The following is a 14,367-nucleotide window of genomic DNA, read 5'->3' as shown; positions in this document are numbered from 1 at the left end:
ATGACGCACACCTAGTATATGTGCGACATTTTTGTATATCAGCGATCGTAGAAAAGATTCAGATGGGGGGGGGGGGGGGATCTGAATACAAAAATGCTGCATTCCCTCAAAGTTAATAGTATGATAATGCGTACAACTTGTGCATCCTGTAAATTGACATTACACACAAGGAGAGGAAAATAAAATAGTCATGTGAGAGTCTCAGCCAAACAGATTACAACAGTGACTGCACTGCCTGCCAAAAGAAAACAAAGCCCTCTCAGTAATCCTTTTATACTGGCTCCTCTGTGGCTCTATTCCAGAGTAGGGGTGTCGTGATATTGTGATAATCGTGATAATAATACACATATCGTGTAAATAATCCAGCACCTTTGTGTCCCTCCCACAATACCCCCCCCCCCACCCATACACACACCACATGACGCCGTGACACAGTAACTAGCTATTTCATTATCCATTATATGTGTAATTGCTTTTTGTATGCTTTTGTAGTTATGATTACTCTCTTCATTTCCCTACACTCACCTTTTGAGTGTAATTAATTTGCAAAAAAGAAGAAACGCAGACAAAACCCATAGCAAAGGTAAAGATGAATTTGTCTGATAGCAGTAGTATTATTTATTTTCACATTTTCTATAGATATTGCGATAATATTGTTATTGTGAATTATTTTGGCCATGATAATCATCTAGTGAAAATCCGATATTGTGACAGCCCTATTCCAGAGCTGTATGAAAAGTGCAAAACACAAGTCTATGATGTGCCTTTGTTGCCTGTGGGAAGTAGGATAAGTGCCAAAAAACATGAGGCTTCTTATTCAGTTGGGGCAGTTACAATCCAGTCTGCTTTGGAGCAATGCTAAAATACCAATACTATCCAGCTGCAGCAGCAACCGCTGCACGTTTTCCTTACCTCTATCAAATAAAATACAGAAAAAACAAGACCAGTGTTTCTGATGTGACACATTAATCTCATCTGACATTGTATATTAGAGGGTTTGGTCTTGATTAAGCCTGCATGCTCTGCTAGTGAATCTTACCCCTGGCCACTTAACTCCTTTCTCTAGATCCCCCTCAGCTATTACAAAAGGCAGTTGCTACTCTATGGGGGCCACATAAACACAATTTATAGACAAATTACATAAGATTAGCAATTAGTAATTAGGTGTTCCGGCTTGTTTTATACGATAGGTGCCGGTAAATCTGTTCCGTTTTGTTCCTGATGACATCCTTAAATACGGTACAGCTCATAAAAGCACAAGTCTATCAGTGACATTTGACCAGCGGCCAATAAGGCCAACACCTGCAGTGTCACTATCATGTCTTCCTCTTCTTCTTAGGCGCAGTGTAGTTCACAGTGCGATGCTCCTTCCTGTCATATTGATCATGCCCCTCCCTGGAGAGATAATGAAAGTGTTGATTGATAATACGTCACACTAAATACTTTATACGCATGCTGCTCAACAGTATGGCAGCATCAGGCTCCACGAGATTTATCTGGGTCATGGTATGCATGCCAAATCATAGGCAACAAAGCAATGATTTCCATGCAAGGCTCTGATATGGGTGGGAAAGTGGAATTCTGTGCTTATTATGATGAATGTTGATGGCGCTACCTGAAGCAGCGGTTGCAGAACAGGTCTCCATCACAGGTGTGACAGCGAAGCGTGGCGTCTTGGTTACAGATGCAGCACCAAGGAAGCTCATCCTCATCGCTGTCCGATGACTGAGCTTCTACAGCAGCCGGTGAATTCCTGGTCCTGGGTGCTGGAGCCGGCGTCTTAAAAACACATCAGATCAACAAAATGATTCTATTTTATTCTGTGTAATATGTCAGAAAGAAATGTGAATTTGTGTTTTGACTGTGTTTAGTACCGTCTTCTTAGAGGTTGCTTTCTTTTCTTTGTTCTTTGGACCACTGAGCTCTAAAGGTATGTTGTAACCACTGGCTTCGTCCAGTGCAGCCTCTTCTGACAGCTGGAACAATCAGAAATACAGACGTTTCAGTACTGTACATACAGTATGTCTGATTCACATTACAGTTGATGAGTAAAATGGCAAAATAGCAGCCCCTTGTGGTTGCCATGAGTAGTACAAATTAGTTCACTATCATCTTCAAGGGTGTGTCGACAGTTCAGTATCTGAACCCAAACTGGTTTGTCTATGTGTTAGTAGACATACAGGACATCATGCCTGAGCCCAGATTTGTAGTTAGTAATAGATTTAACATGTATGCTCATTTCTTATTGCATTTATCCCAGACCTGTTTTAATATTCTCTTCACAGCCTCTTCCTCAGTCTCCTCCTCACTGTCAGGATGCTGTAAGTCCTCCATAGTGACTAAAAGACAACATGAGGAAAAATAACACAACAAAAGTACAGGGATGACACGTTTCTGACTAACAAGAACACAGATGTGGTCAGACTCAGCCATTCACACTCTTAACAGAGCAAACTTTTTTTTCAGAAGAGGAAGTGAGAGGAATTCCATGCTCTTGTCATAATTTCTGAATTCTGGTGTGAAAGCATGGGTCACAGAGAAAGTCAAAGTATGGCAAGAACTCGGCATGGAAAGGTCATGCTGTAGGAACTGGTAGCACAGGCCATATACAATACATGTATTTAGCCACAATAAAATGTTGAGACTGCAGCAAAATAACATGAAGTGTAACAGAAGTGTGTTGTTGTACCTAGGGATGGGGATCGAGACCCAGTATCGATAGGTATCAATCGATAATTTCTCAAAACCCAAAAATCAATAAGATCTGAGCTTATCGACACTGCTATCAAGACTAGCAGGTCCTATAAAGTAATGTCGTGAGAGATGAGAGTCATGTCATTTACTTCAAATCACTGGTGCACAAACAAACATCAATTAAAGTTTTTGAATTAAATTGAATTGCCTGCCAACCGCCGTTAACTAAACAAAGAAGAAATCAATCGCCTCACCACCAGGCTAGGCAAATTTAATTTTGTTCAAATCTAATAGTCACAGACTCACAGTTAAGCAATAAAAGCAACACCAGTTCTGTTGAGAATTTATCGTTGACTCATCTTTCCACCAAATAATAGAAAAGTATCGAATCGATAGTGGTATCGATAAAGACTCGGGATCATTAAGCAGTCTCGAAAATGGTATTAATATCAATACAAATCAACAAGCCCCATCCCGACTTGTACCTTTGTCTGGGTCCTGCCCCTTGAGTTGTGCCATCCTCTTGGCCATCTGCAGGACATGATCCTGGGAGCAGCGATCCTGCTTTAGCTCCTCCATGGCCTCCTTCAGCAGCCGGCTCTTCTCCGCCTCCAGCTGCCTGAGCCCCTCCTGGCTCTCCCCCAGGTTCTCCTCCTCCAGCCTGCCCTCCTCCCCCTTGTTTAGGTTGTTCATGGAGCCATCCACACCTGCAGAGGAAATAACATGTTAGAGCATAGCTGGGAGATCCACATAGTATCTAAACACGGTGAGTTTATGGTGTCAGAATCTAGTCATTATGTAATCTTTAATTACTTTGTTATGACTGTGTAAGGTGAAAGCGTATGACTGTCATCGATCAATAATTGAAATGTGGGTGAAATCAATGAGAGGAGTATCATCTCAGTACATTCAGGGTTTGGTTGTTGGTTGTCTATGGCAACTTCCTCTGTCATCTGAGTTAGCAGATCATTGGCCTTTTCTGTCTGGGTCCTGTTATCTGTCGGCTGATGCACCTGTACAGAACAGCATGAGATTACTTCACACATATTATCACAATGACACTAGAGCAGAGTAGTTAGCAGTTGGTTACTTCCAAATCACATTTAATTATAAACTGTAAAACAGCCCTTAGTATCAGGACTATGAAACCGTAAACATGTAGGCAGGGGCTTGGCTCACAGGTACAGAGGCTTGAGAATGTGCAGGTCTGCCCTGTAGAGCTGACAGACGTTCCTCCATCTCCCCTGCAGAAGGCACTGGCTGGCTGGGGGCTTTCAGAGCAGCGAGGCGAGACTCAATCTCCTTCTCAGATGGGATGGACTCTGAACAAGAGGTGAAAAGACTATAATGACAATAACAAAGAACTAAGATTCAATATTTTTTGTCAGCCTGAAACAAAATGGTGTGTGTGTTAAAACAGATGCTTGTAGTACTTGGTTTGGTGTCCTGTTTCAGCCTCTCAAGCCTTTCAGCAATAGCCTGGTCTTCCTTATTCAGGCCTTTGGTTGGTACGAGGCCTGCTTTGGCACTTCTACTGCTTCCGGGTGCAAGAGGCTGTACAGGCTGTGCCTGTTGCTTAGCCTCAAGAGCAGCAACCCGTCTGTGGAAGAAAGCATTGTAATTAAACTGTTTTTATGCAATGAAAGTGTCACATTTACAAATTTGATCATACTGACTTTTTGTAGTTTTCTGGAGGAGACCATCTCTTGGCATTGTTGGGTGATTCCCCACTGAAAACAAAGAAACCAAATAGATATAAAGTAACTTCGCATCACCAGGTATACAGTATTTGAAGTTAATTAATAACATTCAGATTTAGGATACTATATTTTTGGTGGAATCAATATACAGCAAGTCCTCTACGTTACCTGGTGATAATCTCATGACACTGCTTGCAGACCCTCTGCTGGGTGTTGCCACAGCGAGGCACCACAGCATTGTAATTCAGACAGCCTGAGCAGAAGGAGCGGCCGCAGCTCTTACAGCCCAACTGTGAGCAGAATAAAACACAAATCATGCCGTTTAACCTGAAAACGTCTTTTTTTCAAGTTGTTAACGTTATGTGATAAGGTTACTAACGTTGACGTTACCAGGAAAACCGTAGCCTACCTCTTTCCTGAAGAGACTGAACTTTGAAGCACAACTATAACAGCGGTTGTCCATGGCGATGCACGTAGAGACTCATGTGGCAGCTCCGATTTGGCTAATATTACTACATCATATAATTATGTAAACGAAATCAACTCTTTCATCATTGATAAGTACAAACGGTACAAACGTCTAATCACTACCACAACAGGAACTATTCCGGAAGATATTAGGTGACGCACGACTACATACTTCCTGTCTCTGATTCCTCCAATCAGCTCTGTCCAAATTCTCTCGCGGTCCCCGTTCAAAACAGAACAGTTCGCCACTCAACAGTTTCTGCAGCAGTTGGGGGCGGAAAAGGAGATAAAAGAGTAAGTAAAGTAAGCTGTACGTGAAAGAACCCCGGGGTGGTAGACCTCCTGCTTCGTTTTCAAGACTAGGCTGGTGAATCTCACTAATATTCCAGACATCGACGGAAAAATGACGATGCTAGCAAATTATGCTAACGCTATCTAGCTACGCTAGGCACTAGCCGACTAGTAGTAGACACACAGGCCTCTAACGTCACCACTGCCCTACACGTTTTGTAAATTTGCTAACGTTATAATATAGATGTTGCCACTTAGGTATTGTTCGTTGATGCGAGCCCCTCCCTTACTTGCAATAGTTCAAGTTGTAATAAGCGTTAGTCATTATTAGCTAGTTACGTCTCAAATCGAAATATCATGTAATGCTAACTGTCATGTGTGCCCTCTGATTCTGCTTCTGGTCCCTGTTCGTTTGAAAGCTATTTTTGCACGATTTGAGACTAATAACGTTTTTCACTGCAAAATAATAATCTATGCCCTATATTATGCCCCCAATTCCAGTGTAGTTTCTACTGCAAATTGCAAATAAACTGACTATTGCCTTTTAATGATCGTGTGTGTGTGTGTGTGTGTGTGTGTGTGTGTGTGTGTGTGTGTGTGTGTGCGCGCGTGCGTGCGCGCGTGTTTGTTTATTTGTTTGTTGGCTTCTAGTTGTTAGTTTACGCAATGGCAGAAGGAGGAGAGGCAGATTGGGAGCTGAGCAAAGAGAACATCCAGCCACTGAGGCGGGGCAGAGACATGTCAGCTTTACACCAGGCACTCACTCAGCAACAGGAGGGGTTCAGCTCTGTCATCAACCAACAGAAACAGTAAGACTGAGCTTCTAAACTCCAGACCAGGCATCTGGATTGGGTGACAAGTCCTGTTTCCCCACATAATAGTTTCCACATGGTGATGAAAGTTTTTGTTTGTTTTTGTAGGGCCTTTGAGTCTGAACTACGAGTATATGATGGAGATGATCCACTTGATGTTTGGGATCGGTAAGAGAAAGATGGACTTCTCCACGTACTATAGATGAGTGGTTCCCAACCTTTTCCACCTCAAGGCCCACTTGAAAATCTCCAAAATGTTTGTGGCCCACATCTGAGCGTAAACAGTACGGTGGCCAAATAACACGTGTTATTTAACAATAAAAAGAGCTCTCCATCAGCACCACATAGAAATTGGAAACAAAAAATGATGGACTGTCTGCAAGAGGCGAATTAATGAATAATTAATTACAAATTAAATAAATATAGCATTCAACAATGGAGACATGCATTCTCATACATAATAATAATAATAATAAATCACGACGATCGTAATGCTTTGCAAATTATTTGATGTCCCACTTGCATTACCTTCGTCCCACAGGTTGGGAATGGCTGATCTATATATACCATTTTACAGTGTATTTATGTGACCCAGTAATCTGAGGCTAGATTGGAATTCCATTGTTTAAGAGGTTTTATTTCATTTTCATGTGTTCCTGTTTTTGATCAGGTATATAAAGTGGACAGAGCAAACCTTCCCTCAGGGAGGAAAAGAGAGCAACCTCGCCATGCTGCTGGAGCGAGCCGTGACGAGATTCACAGATGAAAAGAAGTATCACAATGACTCTCGCTATGTTGACCACTGGATCAAATTTGTAAGTGCAATCAATTGTGATATTTTTTCTGTTTTATACATATTTTTGTTGTTTTGACACAGTAATACAACAGTCATTACTTTTGGCATTCATTAGGCTGAAAACTGCTCCGAGCCCCTGGACACTTACAGGTACATGCAAGCCCAGGGAATAGGAGTGACAAACGCTTCCTTCTACATTGCTTGGTCTGAGGAATACGAGCAGCAGAGGAACTTTCGCGAAGCAGACCACGTCTACCAGGAAGGCTTCAAGTGCTACGCTGAACCGCAAGATAAGCTCCTGCAGTTTCACAAGTATGGATGCATTCAGCATGGTTTGAGATCAAGAAAGATCTCAGGTTGAAACTACACAATACCGGTTTTGCCTGCTCTTAGTAGTTATATCATGTTATAAAACGGCTCTCTCAAATCAAGCAATCTGATTGGTTCACAGCCATTGTATACGGTAATTCCAGTAACCGAGTTCAATAACCCATGGCCATGGGTTATTGGTTGCCATGGCAACTCTCTTACTAAAAGGCTCGAGCTCCGTTTTGGGCTTTCCAGAAAGCTCTCAGCGTCTCAGCAAGCGCCAGGATTGGCCAATGTCAACTTCAGTCTCCAGAACGATCCAATCAAATCACCCGCACGTCTATCTTCTTGCTAGAGGTCCCGCCTTACAGTAGTGTCAAAACAAAAAGCTACTCGCTTGCAGCCAGACGCATGATGGCGCAACTCTCTTGGCTTTGGTTACCTCAAAAACAAAATGGCAGAGACAACTTTCAGATCCTTGTGAATCGATCTTCGCTTATAACTTTACTAATACTTCGCAGAAAATGATGTTTTGTACAAGAATAGACGCGGGCTAATGTCTTAACCCCTCTCTCGCGCGCCCTCACTCTTAACCCCGCATTTCTAAATAAGACGTAACGTTACTTGGTGTAGGCATACGGCTCTGGTGTCGGGCTATGCAAAACCTCTCAGCAAGCGCCAGGATTGGCCAATGTCGACTTCAGTCTCCAGAACGATCCAATCAAATCACCCGCACGGCTATCTTCTTGCTAGAGGTCCCGCCTTACAGTAGTGTTTCAACTGACTCTATCAGAATAAAATGCCAGTCGGACTTATAGTATTATTATTATTATATTATTATACTTGGAAACCGTTTTATAAAAGCAATATAGCACTCGAGCTGCGTGGTGTTGTGGAATATATCCCGCTGATAAGCTGTTATCCCACGAGGCCTGCGGCCTCGTGGGATAACAGCTTATCAGCGGGATATATTCACCACAACACACTTGCTCTCGTGATATATTGCTTAAATATAACTTTCTTATGTTGTCATGAGTTTGTTTCTGAGGGAGAAACCCAGTCTGGTCGTTATGTACTAGTTCGGGAAGAACCCTCCGTAATCTTTGGACAAGGATATCCATATATAGTTTATAGTCAACGTTGAGAACTGAAATTGACCTAAACGACCTACATTCCAATTTATCCTTTCCCTCCTTGGGAATAACAGAAATGGCACCATCTCTCCCTGTTGAGGCATTTTACCATCATTTAAAGTTGTATTACAGGCCTGGAGAAGGTTTGGTAAATAGCTCACATCGAAAAGCTTTATACCATTCGGAAGGAAGGCCATCCGGGCCAGTTGATTTATTTGCTTTTAATCTGGAGGAACAGAGAAAGTGGAAGCAAGCAAGCTCAAAGTCAAAATAGTGATCAATAGTGGAAAAAGGAGCTTCTTGGTTTCCTTTTAGAGAATAATTGAATGCAGAAGTGTTGGTACACAGGTAGCCTGCACAGGTTTACAATACAATGTACAACTTCAAAAAAATATAGGAGACACAGGCAAGAAAAATGCAACGCGTTTCAACCTCACTGGGTCTTCGTCAGGCTGTAGCAGCTGTGCGTTGGCTACCGCTCCTATAATAAAGGGGCATACGTGGCAAACAGGTAAGGTGACGTGGCATACGGAAGGTGAGTCTGACGCAGCAGTGACGCAAAAATGTAGAAAATAAAGCATAGACTACCAGGTCATAGAAATATAGGGGAATACCAAGGCAAATGGAAATGCATATAGGCAATAATCAATATTAACACGCTAGGAAAAGAGAAGAATAAGTAGGCCTAGAAATAAGTATAGGGGAGAAACATAATAAAAATTGCATATGAGAATGACTGAATATAAACAGAGCCTATGAGGATATGTACAAAAGATAGGCATGAATATGGCTATAGATCTAGCAGCCCATCGATTAACGTCACAAGAGATTTTGTTCAACAACGGATCAAAATTAACTTAGTTTAACCAGATCTTTCAACTGAGGCGGGAATAGGATGCCTAGGTATTTATTACTACCTTGCCTGGGCCACTGAAATGCACCTGGTCTGAAGGCTGTAGCAGGGCAGTAGGCTGTTAAGTGGAGCGCCTCTGATTTGGACCAATTTACACGGTAACTGTTATTTCAGTTATTAATGCTGCATTCTGTTCTTCTGACAGATCAGGTAAGTTGAGTGAGTGGAGAAATAGACTAATTTAATGTTCCCCTTCCAGGTGTGGCTGTGTGTATAGAGATTTGTAGTCTTTTTTTAAACTCATCTTGAATTTCATCTTGTTTGTGTGATAGTTTTAGAAATTGGAACCCTTATTTTATATATGGTGTTGTTTTTGCAGCCTCCTTGCCAAAAGTCTGATGGATTCTGATCCCGATTCATAGTATTTCTGTTTAGTGAAAATTAGTTTCTTCTCAATTTCTTGTGTATATAATATGTTTATTTCATTTCTAATTTTTGTCATGAGTTTTTTTTCTTCTCTTTTATGTCGTGCCTCTAGATCTTTTAGTTCTTTATTTAAATCAGCTAGTTTTAGTTGTCTTTCTTTCTTCTTATTGGCACAGAAACCTATATCATGATATAACATCATGCTATAAACTATATTCTTTTGCACTGCTGTCCCTAGGGCTCTGCAGGCGCGTGTATCCCGACAGGTGATCGAGAATATGCTGAAGGACAGTGACAGTGATGAAGAGACCAGAGTTAATCTAGCTGAGCTCAAACTCAGGGGGAAGAAAAAGGCCACACCTATCGTTAGAACTGGAGCTGCATTAAAAAGTATGTACATACATATCCAAACTATTTCTGTTGTAGAAGATGCAGCTGATGCTATATGCACTCACAACAGCAGCTTTATATACTGTAGCAGCATTATCAGTTTGGAAAATATTTTAAGTTTTGATGTACAATCAATTTGTGGACAGCTGTTTCCCAAGGCCTGCCATCGCAGGGTGCCCCCGCCACCAGCAGTGCTTCAAACTGCCGTTTTGAGGTCTTTGATGTGAGCAGCGATGAACCTTCAGAGCCTAAAGTGGAGCGTTGGAAGGCCCTTCCCTCTGCAAGGCCCAAGGAGAACAGACATAAGCCGGAGAAGTGGTGCGATGTCAAGGTATGAAAACGTGTTCAGTGGTTTATTAGCTCAGTGGTTTCAAAAGTGGGGTCCGAGCCATGTCCAGAGAAAGTATTTTTCAGAAAAAAAAATACAGACATGCCCAGTTTATGCTAATCCCATGCAGTCATTTTAAATGTCAGGCCTAAGATTGTTTGATCACTTGTTATGATTTGTTCTGATCTTTTTTGTAAAGTTGAAGCACTTACTGAAAGTTAGCTTTAGACATCATTTAATTCATTCATATCTGTCTTTATTAGGACTATGCCAGTTGCTACTGTTGATTTTCTGAACGCTTTTAAGATCAATTACTTGAGGAGTAGGCTATAAATGCTGTCACTCAATTTGAAAATCAAATTGAGTCCAAATGCAATTTGAATAAAGTTACCCTCTTGTTGTGTGGTGTTAATATGGGGGTCCGGATTCGGATTCCTCACAGTATAACCCCCCAAGTGATTCGGATTCTTCACTGTACAAACCCTTCGGATTCCTCACCGTATAAACCCCTAAGGCATCCAAGTTGGGAAGCACCAAGTTAAGTCACCAAGGCTGAAGGCCAGGCCAAGTTGGGAAGCGGCAGCCGTAAGTTGCTGTAAGACCCCCAAGTTGAAGGCCAGGAATTATAGCCAAATTATTTGTTGTTTCCTAGTCGAAGTAAGTCAAAATGACGGATTGGTCTCAATTAATTTCTGGAAATTAGATCTTCCTTTTGGGGGGATTCTCTATCCCAGCCCATATAGATGCCACCCTCTCGCCTAAAGAAGAGCGGCACCTTACAATGGAGTCATACGCCAAAGTACTTGTTATGCATGCCATTTGCTAAATAAAGTCTCTTGTTAAACCTTACCGACTGGTCTCTCTCTCATGATTGAAATATGTTTATGTTTATCACTATGAAACAGGTCTGAAGTACTTAGGTTGAAAAGTTTTAGAAAACAAATAGTTCCAATGGCATCTAAGAGTAGCCTACAAATGTGGTAGTACGCGTGCTTAATCAGTGTTACGATTATGAGGGGGTCCTTGGAAAATTGTCTCCCCTAAGGGTTACCTGCCCCCAAAAAGTTGTGAGACTGCTGTATTAGCTGATGAAAATGTGTGTATTGCTAACCAGTGGGGTCAGTTTGAACCTTGTGTGTGTTTGTGTCTGTTTTCTGTCATAGACCCTGCCCCAGAGGGACAGATTTGGTCATACTATGGCTCCGCCCCCTCCCAAACCCACCTTCCAACCATTTGTTGAGGAGTCAGACCAGCCTCCAACAATGTAAGTGACCACAAGAATAACATCATCTGAATCTGTTTATTTAAGTGCATTGCCTTTGCTTTGTGTTTTGTGGGGCGGCTTTAGCTCAGGAGGTAGAGCGGGTCGGCCAATGACGCAAGGGTTGGCGGTTCGATCCCCGCTCCCTCCCAGCTGCCGTCGTTGTGTCCTTGGGCAAGACACTTAACCCTCCTTGCTCCCGATGGTGTGTAGGCACCCTGCGTGGCAGCCTGCCGCCATTGGTGTATGAATGGGTGAATGTAGACTACCTACTGATTGTAAAGCGCTTTGGATAAAAGCGCTATATAAATGCAGGCCATTTACCATTTACCATTTAATTTACATCACAAATTCAGGTTCACAGTGATGAAATTACAAAGAGCCGATGTAATTATAGGCCATTCCTAAGTGTTGGTGTCTTCTTTCCTTCCCTCAGGACTCCATGTAAGATTGACCGGTCAGTAAACACAGTTTTATCAGCGCGCAAACCCTGCCTAGCGGAAACCCCTCTAAAGAGAGTACAGGAGCAGCAGCAGCAGCAGGACGACGAAACAGGCAAAGTACAGGAGCAGAATATGTACTGCAAGGAGCTGCTGCTCAGTGGCGCCACCGAGTTCTGCTTTGAGGAACTGCGTGCTGAGCGCTACCGCCAAAAGATGGCCCAGGAATCAGAGGTCAGAGGCCAAAAGGACCAAGCTAGTGCTGGTGCTGCAAACTAATGCAGTTCTACCAAAACGGACCATTTTAGCATCTTTTTTTTATGGATTTCTAGATTCATTTTGAATGGATTTTATCCACATGTAGTATGTAAATATTATGCATAATAGGTCACAATATATCTCCTGCTGTTATTATTCATAGCATACATATCGCTTACATAGCATTCAAAGCATAGCATTGTCCATAGCATTGCAGTTAGTCACAAAGGTAAAAGAAATAGGGGTAAACGTTAGTTAGAAACCATTTGAATTGAAGACATAGCTTGAGCGCTACAATTAATCTATTTTTTAATCAAACTACATATTTGTTGATACAGCGCAATCCTAAAAGGTATTGATGTGATTTTTTGTTTTTGTTTTAACCATTATTTCAAATCTTTGCTGTAGAAACACTACATGCATTTATTCTTAATGTCACTGTCAGTCTAGTAATCCATACTTTTTATTCATGGATAAACACAGTGCTGTTTGTGTCTGTTGCTCTAGAACTTCACTGTAGGTATCAGTGACATGATTCAGCTTGGATTATATGGGTGAAGTCCCCTCTAGGCCATGTGGCATTGATGTTCAATAAACGTGTTAAAGTGTCTGGCTGATGACTAGTGGGATCATTATTTCTATATGAGACTGAAGGGGCTTGCGGTAATGCGCTGTCAGCTGAGAGTATGCAAGAGAAGCCATGGATTGTTTTACTGGTAATGGTATTTGAATTACTAATGGGGCGCAAGAGTAGCTAAATGCCGACTAATCTATTGCTGGAGTTTAAAGGGGTGGCCTGGCCATCGTGGCAGGTTTGCATGAGTGGAAACAATCTGCATTCAGATGGTCATGAACTCCAATATTACAGCTACTTATTCTAATGAAATGACACAATTTAGCTCTCTCACTGCAGGCTACCATTGTACTATTTTAGGGAGACTCAACAACAGCTTAATAGGCAGAAGACATTTATGAGCGAAACTCTTAATTCAGCTGGCTAAATGTTTAATTATCGTCCGGGAGAGGCAGTCCAGGAGCCCACTGAGTGGAGTGGGAGTAGACTAATCTACTGTGATGACGGAATCTGCTTCACACACACAGCTTGCAGGGCAGACTTTGATGAATGGGTGGAAGATAGGTGGTTGACTCATTAGCAAGTTAAATCCATCCTTGGCTGTTGTGGGCAGAGCAGACCTTAGTAATCCCCAAGAGACCTCCACTGTACTGATGTACTGTGGCACAGAGTGCTGCTGCTTTCACTGTACTGATGTACTGTGGCACAGAGTGCTGCTGCTTTCACTGTACTGTGGCACAGAGTGCTGCTGCTTTCACTGTACTGATGTACTGTGGCACAGAGTGCTGCTGCTTTCACTGTACTGATGTACTGTGGCACAGAGTGCTGCTGCTTTCACTTGGGAGTATACTGGCAGCAGAACTAAACTTTCATCTCCTACTGGAACTGTGACCCTGCTAACCCACATCATCTCACCTGGGGAGTTCCCCCAAAAGTCCCTACTTTAAAATGTGGCTTAGTACTGAGTACAGCTGAAATAAGGTGATAAATGATACACAACATGATGCACTGCTATTATAATAAGTTTAACAGCATAACCACATCATAATGCATCTGCTATGGCTCGCTATTTGGCAGGACTTATTAAAAGCTCATCCCATGAAAGCAAGAAGCCAGTGATTCAGATAGCGCTTGAGACAGAAAATCCATAGCTCTCCCTCTTACTGCAGTGGAGGGATGGAACAAGCAACAAGCTACCTTTTAATGCGCTTTAGCAAGGCCCTCAGAGGAGAGCTTTCGTCCAGTGTTGTTCCTTTGATAGACAAACATGCTCGGGCTGTGTCGGCCATGTTTTACAGTCAGCGCGCTTAACCTATTTGTAGGGGGTTTATTTGCATGCACCAGTTAACAGCACATTCTCTGCTCAAGCCTCTACCTCACTAGAAGTCTGTGTGTAAGACATGGGTAAAGCTTTTAGGTTAACTGCACTTGGCTAGCCAGGCGTGCAGAGGGAAAGGGAGCCTACAAAACTGCAGCAGCAAATCAATCCAGTTTCTTGTCATTGCCAAAATCTGAACACTGCTGGTGAGCCCGTCCGGTTGGGCTATAATCTGTGTTAGGACTGGATCTCTGTTATAGTTGTCTCATCTTTTCAGAATTGAAGTGGATTCACAGATCAGCTGTATCAGTTTAGG

At 42.3% G+C, this 14,367-nt stretch overlaps 2 protein-coding genes across 2 annotated transcripts; one reads left to right on the top strand and one right to left on the bottom strand.

The window, feature by feature from the left end:
* Positions 1-611: 611 nt before the first annotated feature.
* On the bottom strand, positions 612-4,978 carry zfyve19 (zinc finger, FYVE domain containing 19). Its single transcript, XM_083632520.1, has 11 exons — positions 4,804-4,978; positions 4,563-4,684; positions 4,371-4,424; positions 4,128-4,294; positions 3,874-4,016; positions 3,602-3,707; positions 3,180-3,401; positions 2,263-2,339; positions 1,875-1,976; positions 1,616-1,779; positions 612-1,395 (listed from the first exon to the last, which is right to left on the bottom strand). The coding sequence occupies exons 1-11, from the start codon at positions 4,855-4,857 to the stop codon at positions 1,317-1,319; spliced, it is 1,290 nt and encodes a 429-aa protein (XP_083488646.1). The 5' UTR covers positions 4,858-4,978; the 3' UTR covers positions 612-1,316.
* Positions 4,979-5,073: 95 nt separating this feature from the next.
* On the top strand, positions 5,074-12,718 carry bub1bb (BUB1 mitotic checkpoint serine/threonine kinase Bb). Its single transcript, XM_083633481.1, has 9 exons — positions 5,074-5,156; positions 5,805-5,962; positions 6,074-6,133; positions 6,636-6,780; positions 6,877-7,073; positions 9,721-9,872; positions 10,019-10,203; positions 11,364-11,464; positions 11,898-12,718. The coding sequence occupies exons 2-9, from the start codon at positions 5,820-5,822 to the stop codon at positions 12,178-12,180; spliced, it is 1,266 nt and encodes a 421-aa protein (XP_083489607.1). The 5' UTR covers positions 5,074-5,156; positions 5,805-5,819; the 3' UTR covers positions 12,181-12,718.
* The last annotated feature ends 1,649 nt before the right edge of the window (positions 12,719-14,367 follow it).

Source organism: Poromitra crassiceps, assembly GCF_964638095.1.
Source record: "Poromitra crassiceps genome assembly, chromosome: 3".
In the NCBI taxonomy this organism is placed as follows: Eukaryota; Metazoa; Chordata; class Actinopteri; order Beryciformes; family Melamphaidae; genus Poromitra; species Poromitra crassiceps.
Note: the sequence above shows the minus strand (reverse complement) of the source record. Positions and strands in the feature narration are given on the sequence as shown.